The 23,432-nt window shown below is 32.4% G+C and overlaps 2 protein-coding genes across 4 annotated transcripts in view; one reads left to right on the top strand and one right to left on the bottom strand.

The window, feature by feature from the left end:
• Positions 1-2,882: 2,882 nt before the first annotated feature.
• On the top strand, positions 2,883-4,393 carry LOC111421826 (piggyBac transposable element-derived protein 4-like). The gene is made up of 3 exons (XM_071195277.1): positions 2,883-2,909; positions 2,952-3,093; positions 3,192-4,393. Exons 1-3 carry the CDS (start codon positions 2,883-2,885, stop codon positions 4,391-4,393), a joined length of 1,371 nt encoding a protein of 456 aa, XP_071051378.1.
• A 2,938-nt stretch (positions 4,394-7,331) lies between these two features.
• Positions 7,332-23,432, bottom strand: part of LOC111429374 (monocarboxylate transporter 14-like) — a 73,358-nt gene continuing 57,257 nt past the window's right edge. For all 3 annotated transcript variants that reach the window (XM_071195179.1, XM_071195178.1, XM_023065271.2), the window contains exons 2-4: positions 21,768-22,399; positions 8,340-9,515; positions 7,332-8,285 (exon numbers count right to left, since the gene is read on the bottom strand). In XM_071195179.1, the coding sequence (XP_071051280.1) occupies positions 7,993-8,285; positions 8,340-9,515; positions 21,768-22,399 (2,101 nt within the window). In that variant the 3' untranslated portion in view covers positions 7,332-7,992. The remainder of the gene's footprint in view (positions 8,286-8,339; positions 9,516-21,767; positions 22,400-23,432) is intronic.

Consider the following 23,432-nt stretch of genomic DNA (forward strand, 5'->3'; position numbering starts at 1 on the left):
AATCACGTAAAATAGATACTGTGTCTTCACTAAATCCCAAATATCGAAATAATTTACAAATAACAGTATGGTTAGCAGTATCAAATGCCTTAGAGTAATCCAAGAAAACTACGGCGGTATTCATTTCTCTGTCAAGAGCAGCCAGCAAATCATCTGTTAAATTCAGTATTGATTTTGGAACCCTTCAGTTCCACATATTCTGCCAACTGTATCTTCATAATTTTTTCTAAAATTTTGAAAAGGACAGGAAGCACACTAATAGGTCGCAAGTCGCCATATTCTTGTGGGTCACCCTTCTTAGGCAGCGGAACAATCATAGCACACTTGCATTCCAATGCAAATACATGTTCAGTATTTAACCAACTTAATATTCCTCGACGCCTGTTCGACAATGTATGAGAAATCCTGTCACGCTTTTTAAAGCCATAAATAAAACGCAGGCAAGCATTTTGCACTCTCTGAATCCTATCCATTTACGTACTATGAACACAGGAGTGGTCTCCAAAATTAATTAAATAGAGTACAAACGCCTCACAACAATGAATGAGGATTTTCAATTTCTGGCTCAAGATATGTCTATAATATATGATTCCAAGATTGCGAGCCTCAGATGAAATACCAAGTTTAACATCGTTAAGTCGCAAATCTACAGAATCCTTCACCACATCCGGGCCAAAAACAACAACATACGACTTGGTAGTAATTAATAGTAAGACAGTGCCTCTTAACATAACTAAGCAGTCTATCAGGGTCAGCATTGATACATACTTCTGCGTTCCGAACATTGTCCCTATCAAAGGTATAATAAACTTCCGTATCATCTGCATACATATGACTTTTGCAAAGTTTTAATTGACTAGTAAGATTAAGTGTGTATATTAATTACAATATCGGACCCAGAATAGATCCCTGAGGTACACCGGATATCATAGGGATTGTCTCTGAACACTTACCATCCACCTTTACGAACTGAGATCGATGGTCTAAGTAATTACTAATCAGACGAACATCCAATGGGGAGAACCCGACGTAATGCAATATTGAAATAAGAGTTAAGTGATGTAGAGTGTCAAATTCCTTTGAAAAATCAAGCAACACAAGAGCTGTATACATCGTCAAGAAGAGCAGATATTCAACTAAATCCTTTTCGAAAACCTGATTGCTTGTTAGTCAGATTGGGAAATGAATCAACATGTTTCCAAATTCTGGCAGCAATAATTTTCTCGAAAACTTTTGAAAGCACTGGCAGAATACTAATAGGTCTGAAATCATTCAAATCCTTACAACTGCTCTCCTTAGGTACCGGAATAATCGAAGCTATTTTCCACAAATCAGGATAAACAGCATGCTCTATACAAAAATTGAAAATGTGCCATAGGTAGGGATGGTAGGACAGCACATCAGCAACATTTGCCTACTTAGAGTAAAGTGGGGAAATATGCCGCGCTGGGTAATACGCCGCGAGTATACTTGAGTAAGGTGGCAAAACGTTAGTGTAAGGTGGCAAGCACGTCCACAAATCAAATTATTCAAGTTTTTAGTAGGTAACGTCAGTATAAAGGTAAGTACTCTTAAGAAAATGTTCTTATGTGAGGTTATAAGTAGAGATGAAAGCAGTTCTAAATCTTTTTGATCTAATTTGAATAAGGGTATCCCAAAGTATATAAAGAATATATTGAAACACAAATCTAATAAAATAGTTTTATTTCAACAAGAATCTTATTCCCCAACATATGTTGTCATATTACCCAACTGCATGGGGAATATAGCAATTTGACTTTTCCTGTTAATTTAATTCCTATTGAATTTACAGTCAATTTAGCCCGGAGAGATGATTTACTGCATTTGCCTAAAAGCCTGAAGAATGGCTTGTAAGCATTGTTTTATCACAGCATGTACAGGCTATGAAGTTATAGACGACCAAAAAAACAAGTTGCCATATTACCCCAACTTACTCTATATTGTCACAACCAACAACATTTGTTTTTATAGAGTTCAACGCGTTAAGTACCTCTACTCCTGAAACCATACTGAACGAGAGTTCCTGGTCAATAATGGGTAAGCGATTAGAATTATAATAGTTAATTAGCTCCTGATCGCCAATACTATCATTTTTTGAAGAAAGAAAAAAATTATTTATACTATTAACGTCAGTAAAAGCACAAGTCACCTGGAATCTCCCGCGAACAATACCAAACTTTCTGAACGTATTCTAAAGCTGTCGGGCATTATTCGCTAGTGATAATTGGGATAGTAATGCCCTTTTTTCACGTTGAATTGAATTGGTAGTAAAGTTTCGCAATTGGTTGTAATAATTAAAATCAGCAGTTGTAGTAGTTGCTTTAAATTTGGTATAAGCACTCTTTTTTTGCTAATTGAGTTTCTTTATAAGAAAGAAATCGCAATGGATCTTTCTGATGTCATCAACAAACAAAGATAGTGCTTCGCTTTGTGGAAGCGCAAGCAACTGTAGTATTTAACCCTAGGATGTACAAACTGGGCCTCTCAGGCCCGGCGAGATTTTAGTTACTCATAATTTTCTTAAAATAATTTCAATCGGCTTGAGCATTTAGATATGCTTTAAACACGTCTTTATTGAATTCAAAAACATTCAAGTGTAATTAGCAATCGAAAAAAAAAAATTTAGTATTTGCATAAACCGGGCCTCCGAAGCCCGTGTACTACTAGTTACTATAGAACAAGTTTCAACCTGTTCAGTACAGATTGAGGGTTATTATAATTTGTCAAACACTGCTGCGCGGAATTGTGCGTGTCTGTGCAAGTTAAAACGTGCATTACTGTTGGATGTAGAAAGGTGCAGCTGTTTTTCATTCAGTTGGAATAGAAGTTGGATTGAGTGAGCTTATGAGATACATATGATAATGGCGTCAAAAAGGAATGTGAAAAGCGTGAGATTTGGTGACCCGGGTTATGAAGAAATATTGGTGTAGTGGGCAGCTGAATGTGATGATCTGCCTTCTGAAGAAAGTGATGACACAGAAGATAGAAATTTCGAATTAGTTCCTGACGAGTATTCTGGATCCAGTTCTGATCATGGTGGCGATAATTCAGAGGATGATGTTGATGATATTGGTAAGCCTTCAACATTGCTCCAAGTGGTCTGGTATGGAGTTTGGAACCTCCAGCAGAAAATAAAATTCAATCACACAACATTATTCGGCGTGCGCCAGGACTAGCAAGGAAACATATTGCTGCAACACCAAAAGAAGCGTTTCAGTTTTTTGTAACTCCAGTGATTGTACAAGAAATTGTGAATTGTACTAATTTAGAGGGCAAACGTGTTTATGGAGCAAAAGGAAAACCGTGGAAAGGTGTAATTGTTGATGAATTTTTTGCATTCTGTGGTTTACTTATTCATGCGGGATTGACAGAAGCTGGGATGTTCCTGCGAGAGAATTATTTTGTGATGATTTTGCCAATCCTGTATACCGAGCCACAATGTCCATATTTCGCTTTGAAGCGAATGCGGAATGCGCGTTTGGAAACCGATACGTTAGCAATGGTGTCCTACATTTGGGATTTATTCATTCAGCAATGCAAAACCTGCGTCATACCTGATACTAATGTAACTATTGAGGAACAATTCGTTGGGTTTAGAGGTAGATGCACATTCGTTCAATATATGCCAAGTAAACCGGCAAAATATGGACTTAAAATATTTTGGATGTGTGAATTTACGTCTGGTTATGCTTTGGATGGTTTAGTTTATATTGGTCGCCAGTTAGGAGAACCTCCACATAAAAACCTGGGGCTTGAAGTAGTACAAACTCTTGTGCGTGGCATTCATAATTCTGGTCGCAATCTCACGATAGACAATTTCTTCACTAGTGTTCTGCTAGCAACTTATTTGTTGGATAAAAATATTACTGTTGTGGGTACACTACGTCAAAATAAGCATGACATTCCGAAAGAAATTAAAGCCTCAAAAGATCGTGTAGTTTACTCTTCATTGTTTTGTTTTCAAAATAACGTATCCATGGTAAGTTACGCACGTAAAAAGAACAAATGCGTAATTTTACTAAGCACCATGCACCACGACTCATCTATCAATGACGACGCTAAGAGGAAGCCTGAAATCATCTCTCATTATAATAAAATGAAGGGCGGTGTTGACATCATGGATCAAATGGTGTCGACATACACGTGCAAGAGGCAAAGTAAACGATGGCCCATGACATTTTTCTTCAACATCATTGATGTTGCAGCACTCAATGCATATATAGTCTTTACGAAGGAACATCCAAACTACAACATAGGAGTGACTCTCAAACGCAGAATGTTTTTGAAAGATTTAGCGAAGGAACTAGTGATACCACATATGCAGAGAAGATCTACTAACCCTAACCTACGGCGTACTGTCCGGGAGTTATGAGCAGATTTATTGATATATGTGGTCCGCCAGCAACCAAGTGCAAGTGCAACAATTAAGAGAAAAGTATGTCCTGCAAGTATTGATCGTAAAAGCAGAATGATATGTATTACTTGTAAAAATAATATCTGTAATGAGTAATGAGCATAGTATTAGAATGTGCACTAAATGCTTCTCTAATCCCTAAAAATAATAAACAATAATGTTTTTTTAACAATAATGTTCACTTTCATATTTAACCTCCCGTAGGTGGAATTTTTTTCGACTTTTATTTTCGAGATTTTAAACGTAACTTTATTTTTTTAAATGGAAACCATAGTTGGCTATGACCTAAAATAATTTGTTATTTTCTTCTGAAAACAAATATATATAACAGGACTGCTACATCCATTGTTGTGACAACCTGCCCGCAAACTACGTCACACCATTTTCCACGCCCATCTGTTGTTATGGTCTATGCGTTTCTGTGTATTTTTAAAGGTTATATCCTAGACGTATTCATATTATTTTTGAAGTTTTCCGTCCTAGACGTAATAATGTCTATCATATAACTTCTAAAAACACAGACATTTACCAGGCGTGGCTAATAGTGTGACGTAGAGTGCGGGCAACCAACCCGTAGTGGACTACAAAAATACAATAGATGTAGCAGTCCTGTTAGATTCTACTGTCCTTGGTTTGTGGGGTATATTTCTTATAGTTATTGAATAATTAACAAAAATTCATTTTGTTCTATCTAAAACTAATGTATGTATTTAAAAGTTAATGTTGCTATGGTGATAACCATACATACTATGATGGAACATAATGTATCAAATAATTGCCAAAGTTTGTATTTAAATATTCGATAATAACTCTGGCATTATTTGCTGGTACGAAGCACCAGCATGTTAAGTGTCAAAGTATAACAAAACTGAATAAAACTTTACAATGAATTTCGAAAATTATGAAAAATGTAACATGATGGAATACTATATGTTATCAGATAAGAATGCCTCGTTAGCCGCGGAATTATATTTCACAAGGTATCCGGAAAGAAGACAACCGCACGTAAGAACCTTCAGCCGATTAGCAGAAAATTTAATAGATTTTTGGTCCTTCTCCAAACCACGTGCAAAAACATACCAAAATGACCTGGAAGAGGATGAAGTCAATGTGTTGGCTTCACTTGCGACAAATCCTTTAACATCTTGCAGAGAAATTGAACAAGACGTCTGACCCAACAGCCGCGCTCCCGAATATGAAAGAAAAATAAGTATAAACCATACAAAGCGGGGCTTACTCATTATTTACGTGTCAGAGATGTCAATCTAAGATTAGAATTTTGTAGATGATATTTAGAAAAATGAAATAATCTGCTGTTTTTTCAAAATGTCATCTGGACCGATGAAGCTCTGAGTGTTCTAAGAAGATTGGGGTTCATGTATGGTGTGCGGTTTTAGATACTATATTTGGCATATAGTATCTATCATAAAAACTTAAACTCAGGTAAATACCTCAATATATTGAGGCAGCACATTGAGCGTTTGGTCGACAATTTGCCATTAAATATGTCTTAAATGATATATTTTCAATATGACGGAACACCAGCACATAATGCCAGAGTTGTTAGTGAATTTTTAAATACTACTACAAACTTTGGTAATAAGTGGAAACAATGTTTTCCATCATGGTATGGTTATCACCATAACAACATTAACTTTTAAATACATACAATAGTTTTAGATAGAATAAAATTAATTTTTGTTAATTATTCAATAACTATAAGAAATATACCCTGCAAACTATATATATTTGTTATCAGAAGAAAATAACAAATTATTTTACGTCATAGCCAACTATGGTTTCCATTTAAAAAAATAAAGTTACGTCTAAAATCTCGAACATAAAAGATGGGAAAAAAATTCTACTAATAATGTTTTATTTATAATACTCCATCTTTGATAATAAGTGAGATATTCGCGATTGTCGTTTTCGCAATATTTTCAGTTTTTGCCGATAGGGCGAAAACAAAAGACGATACCTGTTCGGAGTTTTCGGCATTCACATTTTCTCGAAAAACGAGATCATGACATGTAAGCTACTTTTTTTCTATCTCTTTTAGTTTCGGAGATAGCCTATGCGGACATCGAAATTGGGACACCTGTACATATGTATAAATAAATAAAGTTTTATTTCAATAACTTCGTTTCTGTTCTGACTACACGTGATTTTATACAGAGTGCCCATTATGTATGGAATATAGTATATATCTCGGTAAATGTTGGCTTTATAAAAACACATTTTATACAAAAGTTGTTTAATATTTTATTTGCCATAATAAGACTGCATTCAATTGTTTTTAATTCAGAAAACAAATGAGTAACGAATAACACTTAAGTTTTTTTAAATGGCATTGTACCCTTCCGTTGGCCTCATTTGATAGAAATTACTTTTCTCTTTACGATGACGTAAAATTTTTGTACCCTTACATTAGAAAATTTTTGAAATAATGTAAAAATAATTATATATTCCATACATAATGGGCACTTGTATAACGGGTCGCAGAAGCCCGGATTATGTAAATGACGATATTTTATTGGTTAAGTATCCTAGGGTTAACCCAGATAAAAACATCTAATAGAAAACTTTTTATCAGTTTTTATATCTGGGTTAATAACATCTTAATTAGGTGAATGAACAAAACAACTATAGAAGAAGAGTCATCTGTGTCGTATTGTTTCTGTTTTTTGACGTTTTGATCTTTCACATACATCAGCAAAAGATTTTGTTGGTCTTCCTAACTTTTTCTGCCCTTTTTCTTTATAATAAATAGCAAACCCTATGGAGGTATTTAACCAATTCTCGTTTTCTTTCAAAAATCTATCTTCTTTTCTTTGAGACTGTTTTCGAATTAACAACATATTATTAACGATGTATATTTAGAAAATAAAAAGTCAAATTGTTTTAATTTATTTATATTTATTGTCACTTTAGTCTCTTTTTTTTTAAATTCATTACAAAAAAAGATATGAACAGACCAACAACGAACTAATTAATAATTAATTAAGTAAGCTACTTCGCATTCAAAAATCAAAATTGAAACGAATTTCAAAATCGGAATGCTTTCTTTACAGTAAAAATTCCTTCAAAATTTATCATCCTTTTATAATTAATTTTTAAACAAATGTACAGAATTTAAAATTATCAAGTAATCTTAATTTAAATAACACTTTTTTTTAATAATTCATTTTTTCTCGATTTATTTTTTTCTCGTATTAATTATTACTAATCATTAATAATAATTAATTAATAAAATCAGTCTTTAGTGTTCCACGTACAATTATTTCATAAAACAAAAAAAAATTAAACAAACAAATAATATATATATAAAAATTAATTAAAAATTAAGTTTTAAACTTTTTTTGATGTATTAATTTATTAATTAATTAATTAGAGCATCTCACAGAGATTCTTTATAAAAAATTTCGAGACGCACAAACAAAAAAAAATAATAGGAACAACAAATAATTTATTAATTTCCCCCCAATTCTCTTTTATTTATTATTTTATTACCTTAAGATCATTTTCATTCAAATTTCTTCTTTTAAATTAATATTTACTCAAACGGGAACATTATTCGATGATTCTTTCTCATCTTTCTCCTTTTTATTCTCCTCCCATTTGTTGACACAACTTAATGGGTAACAAACTAATCCAGACATTAAAAGCAACGATCCGCTTAAATAAAACGAAGCATCGTAACTTTGCGTCATTTCCATGAAAGCCCCCGCAATCGGAGATCCAACCGCCGCAGCAATTCCTTGGAAAAGAAGTAATAACCCAAACGCGTTCGTTAATTTTGATAATCCTAAGAGTTCCACCACCAAAATTGATCTTAACGATGCGAAAGATGCTGGAATTAATTTGATTTATTAAAAATGAATCGATTTGAAGCGAATTAACTTACATATTGTTAATCCGAACATAACGGAATAAAAGAATTGGTATTCCGCAGTCATTGATAACCCACTCATGATTGTAACGATTCCGCTGATACTCAAAGCGATGTTGTTGACCCATAACGTGCTAATTTTGGGGAAAAAGCTTAACGCGCCACAAAGAATCCTTCCGATCGTATTTGCAATCCCAATCGTTGAGATTAACCAAGTCGTTAACGAAACATCCAAATGAAACTCATTTTCCGCCCGTGTTTTAATATACATGTAAGGTGTGTAAAAACCCATCATTGTAAAGAACCCACTCAACGCCATCAATATAAAAGAGGGCGATTTTAAGAGGCTAAAATCCAACATTGTAGCCAAAGTCCTTCTCATTGCTTCAGGGCAAATTTTGCATCCAGGAAGATATTCTTCTTCGATGTCGTGTTTAGTTGGGACTCGAGTTACTGCTAAGTTGTATTCTAGGGATGTTTTTGACATAAATTGAGGCAACCGGGTTAAGCTCCCACTAAAACAGATGTCATCGCGATAAAATGGGCGATTAACTTCACTCAAAGTGTTTTTACGACTCCTTGGGTTGCTACTTTCGGAGTTAGTGCGCTTCCTAATTTGTTTTTGAACGATTACTTGGAACGTTTTATCTTCTAAGAGGGGCTCGCCATCTTTCTTTTCGTCCTCAGCGAAAGGATCGCTGAATCTCTTCTCCCTAAATCGAACCCGATCGTGTCTTGGGACGTTAATCGTGTGGTAAACATCAGCGACCGTGGGGTAATCGCAATTATTATTAGCACCTAATATCCTAGTTATCGTACTATGACTTAAATGAACCGAGTTTCCTTTAAAATTTTTTAGGGCTAACTCCATTTGGCGGCGAGTTTTCGAGGGGAGACGAGTTTTATCCATGATTAATTCGGGTTGCTCTTGCTTGATGTCTTTAACTTTGGTCGGTTTTAACGGTTTGAAGCATAACCCGGCGAATAAGCACCCAAAAGCCATCGCGGCTTGCACCAAAATCGCAATTCTCCAACTGTAATTTTTGGTGATATAGGAAAAAATCGGGGGGAGGATAAAATTACCAATCCCCGATCCGCAAACTCCAATCCCAGTGGCTAAAGCCCTCCACTTTTCGAAATAAAACCCAACCGTTATTACAGCAGGGACGTAAATAAACCCAAATCCAATTCCTGAAAAAACAAAACAAAGAAATTTTTGGAGATTTTGTTTAATTAAATTAATTAAAATGTTTTAATTAGAAATTTTGAATTAATTACGTAAGTTGTAGAAATAAAAAAATCCCTAAACCCAAAATGAATTAATATAAAGTAGTGGATCTTCTCAGAAAAACGTCGCGGATTCGAATAAAGTTGGAAATGAGAATTGTGGGGAATAAAAAAAATAAATGTAGTGTGAATGTAAAGTTGGACGTAGAGAGAATAACCAAGAAAAATGCAACTAAGCTAGTAAGGGCGGCCAAAAAAATAGAAGATTTCTTCGTTTCCTCAATACGCCTTAAATTAAAATGATTTCGTTCTCGTTCTTTCGATTGATTCGCTTCGCTTCGTTGTTGAGAAGAGAGACCACTAAAAGAAATGTTTCGTTGCGACGTCTTTGAGGGGCAGCGACGCGATTTCTTTGAGAAATGGATTTTTTTTGGTGAAAAGTTCAAATTATTTTATTAAAGATTATGTAAAGATTTTTTTAAAAGAAAATGCCGCCAAATTAGTTTATTAATTTTTGACTTAAAGATTATTAAGTTTCATAATTTTGATTAAAATCAAATCAAATTAAAATCTTTACAAAATCTTTTTTTGACTTTATTTATGCTCTCTCTTCAATGTGCTTATTTAATCGTTGAATAATAAAATTCATTATGAGCGTATTTGTAGCAATAAAGAAATGATTCTTGGCTTAAATTAAAGCTAAAAGCTTCTGTTTTAAATTTTAATCACAAAATTTTGATGAAAAAGTTGTGCGATGACCAAAAAAAAATTAAAGATAAAAGCACTGCTTTTTTTGATGACAAGCAAAAAATCTTAATTTCCCAAAAATTCATTATGAGTGTGTTTGTAGTGATAAAGAAATGAGTCTTAGCTTAAATTAAAGCTAAAAGCTTCTATTTTAAATTTTAATCACAAAATTTTGATGAGAAAGTTATGCGATGACCAGAAAAAAGTTAAACATAAAAGTACTGCTTTTTTTTGATGAAACATAAAAAATCTTAATTTCCAAAAAATCATTATGAGTGTGTTTGTAGTGATAAAGAAATGATTCTTAGCTTTAATTAAAGCTAAAAGGTTCTATTTTAAGTTCTAATCACAAGATTTTGATGAGAAAGTTATGCGATGACCAGAAAGAAGTCAAAGATAAAAGCACTGGTATTTTTGATGAAACACAAAAAATCTTCATTTTCAATCATTCATTACGACTGTATTTGTTGTATTAAAGAAATGACTCTTAGCTTAAATTAAAGCTAAAAGCTTCTATTTCAAATTTTAATCATAAAATTTTGATGAAAAAGTTGTGCGATTACCAGAAAAAGGTAAAGATAAAAGCACTGCTTTTTTTGTTGAAACACAAAAAATCTTAATTTCCAAAAATTCATTATAAGTGTGTTTGTAGTGGTAAAGAAATGATTCTTAGCTTAAATTAAAGCTAAAAGCTTCTATTTCAAATTTTAATCACAAAATTTTGATGAAAAACTTGTGCGATGACCAGAAAAAAATCAAAGATAAAAGCACTGCTATTTTTTATGAAACTCAAAAAATCTTAATTTCAAAAATTCATTATGAGTGTCTTTGTAGTGATAAAGAAATGATTCTTAGCTTAAATTAAAGCTAAAAGCTTCTCTATTTCAAATTTTAATCACAAAACTTTGATGAAAAAGTTGTGCGATTACCAGAAAAAAATTAAACATAAAAGTACTGCTTTTTTTTTGATGAAACATAAAAAATGTTAATTTCCAAAAAATCATTATGAGTGTGTTTGTAGTGATAAAGAAATGATTCTTAGCTTTAATTAAAGCTAATTAAAGCTAAAAGGTTGTATTTTAAGTTCTAATCACAAGATTTTGATGAGAAAGTTATGCGATGACCAGAAAGAAGTCAAAGATAAAAGCACTGCTATTTTTAATGAAACACAAAAAATCTTAATTTTTAATCATTCATTACGACTGTATTTGTTGCATTAAAGAAATGACTCTTGGCTTAAATTAAAGCTAAAAGCTTCTATTTCAAATTTTAATCACAAAATTTTGATGAAAAAGTTGTGCGATGACCAGAAAAAAATTAAAGATAAAAGCACTGCTTTTTTTTGTTGAAACACAAAAAATCTTAATTTCCAAAAAATCATTATGAGTTTGTTTGTAGTGATAGAGAAATGATTCTTAGCTTAAATTAAAGCTAATAGTTTCTATTTAAATTAAAGCTAAAAGCTTCTATTTCAAATTTTAATCATAAAATTTTGATGAAAAAGTTGTGCGATTACCAGAAAAAGGTAAAGCTAAAAGTACGGCTTTTTTTGTTGAAACACAAAAAATCTTAATTTCCAAAAAATCATTTTGAGTGTGTTTGTAGTGATAAAGAAATGATTCTTAGCTTAAATTAAAGTTAAAAGCTTCTATTTTAAATTTTAATCACAAAATATTGATGAGAAAGTTATGCGATGACCAGAAAGAAGTCAAAGATAAAAGCACTGCTATTTTAAATAAAACACAAAAAATCCTAATTTTCAATCATTCATTACGACTGTATTTGTTGCATTAAAGAAATGACTCTTAGCTTAAATTAAAGCTAATAGCTTCTATTTCAAATTTTAATCACAAAATGTTGATGAAAAAGTTGTGCGACAACCAGAAAAAAATTAAAGATAAAAGTACTGCTTTTTTTGATGAAACACAAAAAATCTTAATTTCCAAAAAATCATTATGAGTGTGTTTGTAGTAGTAAAGAAATTATTCTTAGCTTAAATTAAAGTTAAAAGCTTCTATTTTAAATTTTAATCACAAAATGTTGATGAGAAAGTTATGCGATAACCAGAAAGAAATCAAAGATAAAAGCACTGCTATTTTTAATGAAACAGAAAAAATCTTAATTTTCAATAATTCATTACGACTGTATTTGTTGCATTAAAGGAATGATTCTTGGCTTAAATTAAAGCTAAAAGCTTCTATTTCAAAGTTTAGTCACAAAATTTTGATGAAAAAGTTGTGCGATGACCAGAAAAAAATTAAAGATAAAAGTAGTGCTTTTTTTTGATGAAACATAAAAACTGTTAATTTCCAAAAAATCATTATGAGTGTGTTTGTAGTGGTAAAGAAATGATTCTTAGTTTTAATTAAAGATAAAAGGTTCTATTTTAAATTCTAATCACAAGACTTTGATGAGAAAGTTGTGAGATGACCTGAAAAAAATTAAAGATAAAAGCACTACATTTTCTTTGATGAAACACAAAAAATCTTAATTTCCAAAAAATCATTAGTAGTGTGTTTGTAGTGATAAAGAAATGATACTTAGCTTAAATTAAAGCTAAAAGCTTCTATTTCAAATTTTAATCATAAAATTTTGATGAAAAAGTTGTGCGATTACCAGAAAAAGGTAAAGATAAAAGCACGGCTTTTTTTGTTGAAACATGAAAAATCTTAATTTCCAAAAATTCATTATGAGTGTGTTTGTAGTGGTAAAGAAATGATTCTTACCTTAAATTAAAGCTAAAAGCTTCTATTTCAAATTTTAATCACAAAATTTTGATGAAAAACTTGTGCGATGACCAGAAAAAAATCAAAGATAAAAGCACTGCTATTTTTTATGAAACTCAAAAAATCTTAATTTCAAAAATTCATTATGAGTGTCTTTGTAGTGATAAAGAAATGATTCTTAGCTTAAATTAAAGCTAAAAGCTTCTCTATTTCAAATTTTAATCACAATACTTTGATGAAAAGGTTGTGCGATTACCAGAAAAAATTTAAACATAAAAGTACTGCTTTTTTTTTGATGAAACATAAAAAATGTTAATTTCCAAAAAATCATTATGAGTGTGTTTGTAGTGATAAAGAAATGATTCTTAGCTTTAATTAAAGCTAAAAGGTTCTATTATAAGTTCTAATCACAAGATTTTGATGAGAAAGTTATGCGATGACCAGAAAGAAGTCAAAGATAAAAGCACTGCTATTTTTAATGAAACACAAAAAATCTTAATTTTCATTCATTACGACTGTATTTGTTGCATTAAAGAAATGATTCTTAGCTTAAATTAAAGTTAAAAGCTTCTATTTCAAATTTTAATCACAAAATTTTGATGAAAAAGTTGTGCGATGACCGGAAAAATATTAAAGATAAAAGCACTGTTTTTTTTTTATGAAACACAAAAAATCTTAATTTCCAAAAAATCATTATGAGTGTGTTTGTAGTAGTAAAGAAATGATTCTTAGCTTAAATTAAAGTTAAAAGCTTCTATTTTAAATTTTAATCACAAAATTTTGATGAGAAAGTTATGCGATAACCAGAAAGAAGTCAAAGATAAAAGTACTGCTATTTTTGATGAAACACAAAAAATCTTAATTTCCAAAAAATTATTATGAGTGTGTTTGTAGTAGTAAAGAAATGACTCTTAGCTTAAATTAAAGCTAAAAGCTTCTATTTCAAATTTTAATCACAAAATTCGGGCTCTTCATATTTATGGAAATATAGATATGACATAACTTAAATTAAAGCAGATGTTAGTCTGCTTTAAAGTTTAATCAGAATATTTAGTTAAAGAAGCCGTAGGTAAGTCAGAAAAAATTAAAATGAAAACATTGATATTTTTGATCCGTAATCTTAGTTTTCAAAAATTCGATCTGACCATTTTTACAGTAATACAAAAATAACTTGGTGTTCAAACGGTATAGTGCATGACTACGGGATAGTGACCACACGATAATCGCGCAGGAAGAAATTGTATCATAGCATCTCCTTCTCAATCCCGACTCTCACCTGTACGTAGCCTCAAGAGGTTGGGAACTCTGGAAATCTGAGCAACCATGCTAGAGAGCGAGAAAAATGGTCCTCCGATCATTATGAAGTTGGGCGTAGGGCCAAACTACTTGCCCTATAAAAACACACTTATTACGAAATCCAAACCAATCCTCGGAACTAAGACTGATGCGGAGACGAAAAGGGACGTGACTTAAGAATATCGATGACGACATGGAACGTGCAAACCATCTTCAAAGCTAAGATTAAAGAGCGCTAAGAAACCTTGTCATGGAACTCCAAAAGTATGAGGTCGCAGTGGCAGCATTGCAGGAAGTTGTAAAATGGAGAGGTAAAGACATAATCAAGACAAACGGCTATACGATTTACTACAACGGCAACACTACAAGTAATCTAGGAACAGCATTTGTGGTCAAACACGAATTGGTGGGCGAAGTGAGATTCGAATCATTCATGCAACATTTTTTTGTGTGCATACCCCAATTGAGAACTACAGGATCAGGATAAAGATACATTCTATGACGAACTGGAACGGATGTATGATGCCGCGACACATAATTCTTGGAGACCTAAACGCAAAGAGAAGAAGGAAAAGAAATTCTGCAGTTCGAGCCAAATGATAATAACTTCTTTCAATACTACATCCACAAGACCACATGGAGATCTTATGATGGAATCACGAAAAATCAGATTAACCTCATACTGGTGGATACAAGACACGGGTCAGATATCATGAATGTCCGCAGTTTTAGAGGAGAAATCCCACATAGTAAGGAGAAATAGGAGAGAGTGCGAATGCGGGAAAATAAAGGAAATAGAGGAGATGGTCGAGAGGAGAGAGGTAAGAGAGATACATGGCTGGGTAAAGGAGGAAAGGAGGAGGTTTCACACCAGGGCAGAGATGATTGAGAACAAGGACGGCAAGCTTATTAGGGGTCTTGCGAAGGTATTGAACCGCTGGGAAAAATACTTCGAGGGCGTCGTGAAGAAACCGAAAAAGAAGTCGACAACAATTTTGAAATGAAAGAGGACAATATAGAAATATCAGCTCCGACGCAATCTGAAGTGGAAGAAGTCATACAAAGTATGATAAACCACAAGATTCCAGGAGAAGATGAAAATGTAGCGGAAATTTTAAAGTATGGAGGGAAAGCGTTAAAACAAGAGAAACATCGTCTGCTCGGTGAAGTGTGTAAATGCCTAGTAAGTATGTGAAAACTCTAGGAGGAATCTCACTACTCAACACAACATACAAAGCATTAACAAAGATGCTTGCAAAGAGGCATAGATCCGTTTTCGAAATAAGCCCTGCGAAATTATCAATGTAACAATTAGAACGGTAGGTACTTGAGAAACGTTACTGGACGATATATCTGTGCATCAATTCTTCGTGGATTACAAGCAAGCATATGATACCGTAAATAGGGCATATTGAGATATGGCACCCATTCACCCTGGTGGCGGATATTCGTTTGAAAATGTAGCATCATTTAGATATCTGTGATCCCTGTCTTCTTTTATTAATGTGAACAATTTCAAAATGATTGTTAAACAAATCGATTTTTCACAATTTTTTGTAATCAAGTTGGAAAAAGTGTTCATCTCCAATGTAGCAAATAATTTGAATAAATTTAATAATTATTATATCCAAAACGAAATGCGATTGTCAAAAATTTAGCATATAATAATGACAACATTTATAAATGATGAAATTGCCTAGATGGAGCTTTAGCTCATTTTGGCATAAATACTCGGCGTGATCTAGATGTGGCAGTTTCGTTACACTCTGTATACTATATTCTATTTCATTTTGGAGTGCAGTTATAAATAACCATGACAAGTAGGTAAACATCTCGTTTCTTTGATTTCTTGTCTAATTGAGACCAAATTTTGGCAAGAGTTGGCAAAAAAAAACCAAAATCATTTGAACTTTTCATTACAACTTTTATTATCTCCAAAAAGAAAGGAGATTTTCAAAAATGGTTTGGTGCATTTAAAAGAAGACATCTTCTTTTATAAATGATAAAATCAACAAGATGGAGATGCAGCTCATTTTGGCATAAATACTCGGCGTGATCTAGATGAGGCAGTTTTGTTACACTCTGTATACTATGTTCTATTCTGTTTTAGAGTGTAGTTATAAATCATCATGGCAAGTAGGGAAACATCTCGTTTCTTTGATTTCTTGTGTAATTGAGACCAAATTTTGGCAAGAATTAGCAAAAAAACCAAAATCATTTGAACTTTTCATCACAACTTATATTACCTACAAAAAGAAATGAGATTTTTAAAAATAGTTTGGTGCATTTAAAAGAAGACATCTTCTTTTATAAATGATAAAATCAACAAGATGGAGATGCATCTCATTTTGGCATAGATACTCGGCGTGATCTAGATGAGGCAGTTTTGTTACACTCTGTATACTATGTTCTATTCTGTTTTAGAGTGTAGTTATAAATCATCATGGCAAGTAGGGAAACATCTCGTTTCTTTGATTTCTTGTCTAATTGAGACCAAATTTTGGCAAGAGTTGGCAAAAAAAAACCAAAATCATTTGTACTTTTCATCACATCTTTTATTATCTCCAAAAAGAAAGGAGATTTTCAAAAATGGTTTGGTATATTTAAAAGAAGACATCTTCTTTTATAAATGATAAAATCAACAAGATGGAGATGCAGCTTATTTTGACATAAATACTCGGCGTGATCTAGATGAGGCAGTTTTGTTACACTCTGTATACTATGTTCTATTCTGTTTTAGAGTGTAGTTATAAATCATCATGGCAAGTAGGGAAACATCTCGTTTCTTTGATTTCTTGTTTAATTGAGACCAATTTTTGGCAAGAGTTGGCAAAAAAACCCAAAATCATTTAAACTTTTCATCACAACTTTTATTATCTCCAAAAAGAAATGAGATTTTCAAAAATGGTTTGGGGCATTTAAAAGAAAACATCTTCTTTTATAAATGATAAAATCAACAAGATCGAGATACATCTCATTTTGACATAAATACTTGGCGTGATCTAGATGAGGTAGCTTTGTTACACTCTGTATATTATATTCTATTCTATATTGAAGTGCAGTTATAAATCATCATGGCAAGTAGGGAAACATCTCGTTTCTTTGATTTCTTGTCTAATTAAGACCAATTTTTGGCAAGACTTTGCAAAAAAAAAACCAAAATCATTTGAACTTTTCATCACAACTTTTATTATCTCCAAAAAGAAATCAGATTTTCAAGAATAGCTTGGTGCATTTAAAAGAAGACATCTTCTTTTATAAATGATAAAATCAACACGATCGAGATACATCTCATTTTGACATAAATACTCGGCGTGATCTAGATGAGGTAGCTTTGTTACACTCTGTATATTATGTTCTATTCTATATTGAAGTGCAGTTATAAATCATCATGGCAAGTAGGGAAACATCTCGTTTCTTTGATTTCTTGTCTAATTAAGACCAATTTTTGGCAAGACTTTGCAAAAAAAAACCCAAAATCATTTGAACTTTTCATCACAACTTTTATTATCTCCAAAAAGAAAGGAGATTTTCAAAAATGGTTTGGTGTATTTAAAAGAAGACATCTTCTTTTATAAATGATAAAATCAACAAGATGGAGATGCAGCTTATTTTGGCATAAATACTCGGCGTGATCTAGATGAGGCAGTTTTGTTACACTCTGTATACTATGTTCTATTCTGTTTTAGAGTGTAGTTATAAATCACCATGGCAAGTAGGAAAACATCTCGTTTCTTTGATTTCTTGTTTAATTGAGTACAATTTTTGGCAAGAGTTGGCAAAAAAAACCCAAAATCATTTGAACTTTTCATCACATCTTTTATTAGGTATCTCCAAAAAGAAATGAGATTTTCAAAAATGGTTTGGGCCACTTAAAAAAAGACATCTTCTTTTATAAATGATAAAATCAACACGATCGAGATACATCTCATTTTGGCATAAATACTCGGCGTGATCTAGATGAGGCAGTTTTGTTACACTCTGTATACTATGTTCTATTCTGTTTTTGGCAAGTAGGGAAACATCTCGTTTCTTTGATTTATTGTCTAATTGAGACCAATTTTTGGCAAGACTTTGCAAAAAAAAAACCCAAAATCATTTGAACTTTTCATCACATCTTTTATTAGGTATCTCCAAAAAGAAATGAGATTTTCAAAAATGGTTTGGTGTATTTAAAAGAAGACATCTTCTTTTATAAATGATAAAATCAACAAGATGGAGATGCAGCTTATTTTGGCATAAATACTCGGCGTGATCTAGATGAGGCAGTTTTGTTACACTCTGTATACTATGTTCTATTCTGTTTTAGAGTGTAGTTATAAATCACCATGGCAAGTAGGGAAACATCTCGTTTCTTTGATTTCTTGTTTAATTGAGTACAATTTTTGGCAAGAGTTGGCAAAAAAAACCCAAAATCATTTGAACTTTTCATCACATCTTTTATTAGGTATCTCCAAAAAGAAATGAGATTTTCAAAAATGGTTTGGGCCACTTAAAAAAAGACATCTTCTTTTATAAATGATAAAATCAACACGATCGAGATACATCTCATTTTGGCATAAATACTCGGCGTGATCTAGATGAGGTAGCTTTGTTACACTCTGTATATTATGTTCTATTCTATATTGAAGTGCAGTTATAAATCATCATGGCAAGTAGGGAAACATCTGGTTTCGTTGATTTCTTGTCTAATTAAGACCAATTTTTGGCAAGACTTTGCAAAAAAAACCCAAAATCATTTGAACTTTTCATCACAACTTTTATTATCTCCAAAAAGAAAGGAGATTTTCAAAAATGGTTTGGTGTATTTAAAAGAAGACATCTTCTTTTATAAATGATAAAATCAACAAGATGGAGATGCAGCTTATTTTGGCATAAATACTCGGCGTGATCTAGAGGAGGCAGTTTTGTTACACTCTGTATACTATGTTCTATTCTGTTTTAGAGTGTAGTTATAAATCACCATGGCAAGTAGGGAAACATCTCGTTTCTTTGATTTCTTGTTTAATTGAGTACAATTTTTGGCAAGAGTTGGCAAAAAAAAACCCAAAATCATTTGAACTTTTCATCACATCTTTTATTAGGTATCTCCAAAAAGAAATGAGATTTTCAAAAATGGTTTGGGCCACTTAAAAAAAGACATCTTCTTTTATAAATGATAAAATCAACACGATCGAGATGCATCTCATTTTGGCATAAATACTCGGCGTGATCTAGATGTGGCAGTTTCGTTACACTCTGTATACTGTATTCTATTCCATTTTGGAGTGTAGTTATAAATCATCATGGCAAGTAGGGAAACATCTCGTTTCTTTGATTTATTGTCTAATTGAGACCAATTTTTGGCAAGAATTAGCAAAAAAAAACCCAAAATCATTTGAACTTTTCATCACAACTTTTATTATCTCCAAAAAGAAATCAGATTTTCAAAAATAGCTTGGTGCATTTAAAAGAAGACATCTTCTTTTATAAATGATAAAATCAACAAGATGGAGATGCATCTCATTTTGGCATAAATACTCGGCGTGATCTAGATGAGGTAGCTTTGTTACACTCTGTATATTATGCTCTATTCTATATTGAAGTGCAGTTATAAATCATCATGGCAAGTAGGGAAACATCTCGTTTCTTTGATTTCTTGTCTAATTAAGACCAATTTTTGGCAAGACTTTGCAAAAAAAAACCCAAAATCATTTGAACTTTTCATCACAACTTTTATTATCTCCAAAAAGAAATCAGATTTTCAAAAATAGCTTGGTGCATTTAAAAGAAGACATCTTCTTTTATAAATGATAAAATCAACAAGATGGAGATGCATCTCATTTTGGCATAAATACTCGGCGTGATCTAGATGAGGTAGCTTTGTTACACTCTGTATATTATGCTCTATTCTATATTGAAGTGCAGTTATAAATCATCATGGCAAGTAGGGAAACATCTCGTTTCTTTGATTTCTTGTCTAATTAAGACCAATTTTTGGCAAGACTTTGCAAAACAAAACCCAAAATCATTTGAACTTTTCATCACAACTTTTATTATCTCCAAAAAGAAAGGAGATTTTCAAAAATGGTTTGGTGTATTTAAAAGAAGACATCTTCTTGTATAAATGATAAAATCAACAAGATGGAGATGCATCTCATTTTGGCATAAATACTCGGAGTGATCTAGATGAGGTAGCTTTGTTACACTCTGTATACTATGTTCTATTCTATATTGAAGTGCAGTTATAAATCACCATGACAAATAGGTAAACATCTCGTTTCTTTGATTTCTTGTCTAATTGAGACCAAATATTAACAAGAGTTAGCAAAAAAAACCCAAAATCATTTGAACTTTTCATCAGAACTTTTATTATCTCCAAATAGAAATGAGATTTTCAAAAATGGTTTGATGCATTTAATAGAAGACATCTTCTTTTATAAATGATAAAATCAACACGATCGAGATACATCTCATTTTGACATAAATACTCGGCGTGATCTAGATGAGGTAGCTTTGTTACACTCTGTATATTATGTTCTATTCTATATTGAAGTGCAGTTATAAATCATCATGGCAAGTAGGGAAACATCTCGTTTCTTTGATTTATTGTCTAATTTAGACCAATTTTTGGCAAGACTTTGCAAAAAAAACCCAAAATCATTTGAACTTTTCATCACAACTTTTATTATCTCCAAAAAGAAAGGAGATTTTCAAAAATGGTTTGGTGTATTTAAAAGAAGACATCTTCTTTTATAAATGATAAAATCAACAAGATGGAGATGCAGCTTATTTTGGCATAAATACTCGGCGTGATCTAGATGAGGCAGTTTTGTTATACTCTGTATACTATGCTCTATTCTATTTTAGAGTGTAGTTTTAAATCATCATGGCAACTAGGGAAACATCTCGTTTCTTTGATTTCTTGTCTAATTGAGGCCAATTTTTGGAAAGACTTTGCAAAAAAACCCAAAATCATTTGAACTTTTCATCACAACTTTTATTATCTCCAAAAAGAAATGATATTTTCAAAAATGATAAAATCAACAAGATGGAGATTCATCTCATATTGGCATAAATACTCGATGTGATCTGGATGAGGCAGTTTTGTTACACTGTGTATACTATGTTCTATTCTGTTTTAGAGTGTAGTTATAGATCATCATGGCAAGTAGGGAAACATCTCGTTTCTTTGATTTCTTGTCTAAATGAGACCAATTTTTGGCAAAAGTTGGCAGAAAAAACACAAAATTATTTGAACTTTTCATCACAACTTTTTTGCAATAAACGAGCTTGCACCAATGTTAGGTATCATTGGATGCGTAAGTTCTGAATGGCTAAAAATAAGTTCCATTTCTTTTTTAAGAAACCGAGTCGCTCTTTGCTTTCAAATCAGCAAAAGAATACAAATTTTGATTAAAATAGGGAGGAGAGACGTCGTGATCATTGTCGTCATCGCGATACTAACCTCCAATAAGTCCGTACGTGACGCACAAGAACGTAACGCTAGTCGCAAAATAGGAGACAGAGAACGCGGCCGCCGCCAATAGGCTACCTACGATCGCGACGATACGAAAACCGTACCGGTTCGCCAAGGCGCTCACGAACGGTCCGACCATCAGATAGAATCCGGACATTAGGGAGCCGACTAATGCGACGTGCGCCTTGCTAGCGCCAAATTCATTTTCCAAATCCTGCGCTAAGATGCCGAAACAAAATACTGTGCCGTCTACTACCATGTTGCAGAAGAAGGAAGCGGCGACAACGACCCATCCCCAACCGCCATCCGGTGGAACCACGATTTCGGGGTCGTCTTCTCCGGTTTCCGAGCCATCCTCGTCTCCTCCACCTCCGTTTTCCTTTTGGGACGAACTTCCATTTTCAGCCTTCTTCTTTAGAAGTAACGATGTGGTGGTTGCTTTGGAGGAAATATCTCCAGCAGCCGCCGCCCCAACACCGTTTCGAGTGACGTGTTCGAGGGGCGTCGCGGCGTCTGCCGCCTCCAATTCGTCGTCCTCCTCATCCTCATTTGTTGTCACCGGAATATAACCGTTTTCTGAACCAGGAGGTACTCCATTTGGTGGCGACATATCACTTGACCTTAAAATTTAAAAAAAAATTATTTCAAAATTACAGTTTTCTTTAATTTAATATCGATTTTAATTAATAGATGGCGCTACTTTTTTTTAAAAAACTTTTCCAAAGAGCTTAATGCATGCAAAAATTTTCCGAAACGATTCTTAAACAGGATTTAAAAATAAAAGTGCTAATTTATTACATATTCATTCGAATTTGTAATTTTTTTCTAGAAAAGACACACCTGCGATTGTGAAGAATTGATTAGAATCGACTCGATAAGTGGACAAAACTGAATCTTTGAATCTCTTCTATGTTTTTGTAGGTTTATTTAATTATCGTTTTACCTTAACGAGTCATACGATTCTAAAATGCCTTAAAAGTGACTTGGTTACGCGTTCGAATTGAATTTAATTAATACAAATTAGGTGTGATTAATTAATATTGAATATACCGGTTTTCAATATGCAAACTTGATCGATTTCAATGCAACTAAAACATTAAAAAATAAAACTTAATGTTTTTACGTGCGAAAAATTAACATAGAAAAAAAAACCTTGAAAGTGAAACACAATGCATGACTTAAAAGTGACACGAGGCTAAAAATTAATCGATTTAGCATCGAATTTAACTCCTAATTTAGCCATAAAGTATTATTTACCTTTAAATTAATCTTTAAACGATTTTAGAAGAGTAAATAAGTTTATATTTAGATTGGGGTTATCGTTTTTGATGAACTTTTTATTACAAATTTTATTATTTTTTTTGCTTAATCTATTTATGTTTCATCATAAATAATTTATTTTTATTCAAATCAACGTTTTGTTAAAAATGTATTATGATGAAACAATTTTCGCAAATCTGGCGCTTAAAAGATTTGGAAATCGATTCTTTATTTTATTAATCTAATCTTGAAACCACGCAAAATATTTTCTAGAACTAAAATTGTCTAAAAATATTAATTTGTTTTTAATTGACCCCTAATTTAGTGTAATATTTGAACGGTTTTACTGTTAGAGTAGTTAATTTCTAGCTTGTTCTTGCTTCTGGCAATGAG

Source organism: Onthophagus taurus, chromosome 3, assembly GCF_036711975.1.
Source record: "Onthophagus taurus isolate NC chromosome 3, IU_Otau_3.0, whole genome shotgun sequence".
Classification (NCBI taxonomy): domain Eukaryota; kingdom Metazoa; phylum Arthropoda; class Insecta; order Coleoptera; family Scarabaeidae; genus Onthophagus; species Onthophagus taurus.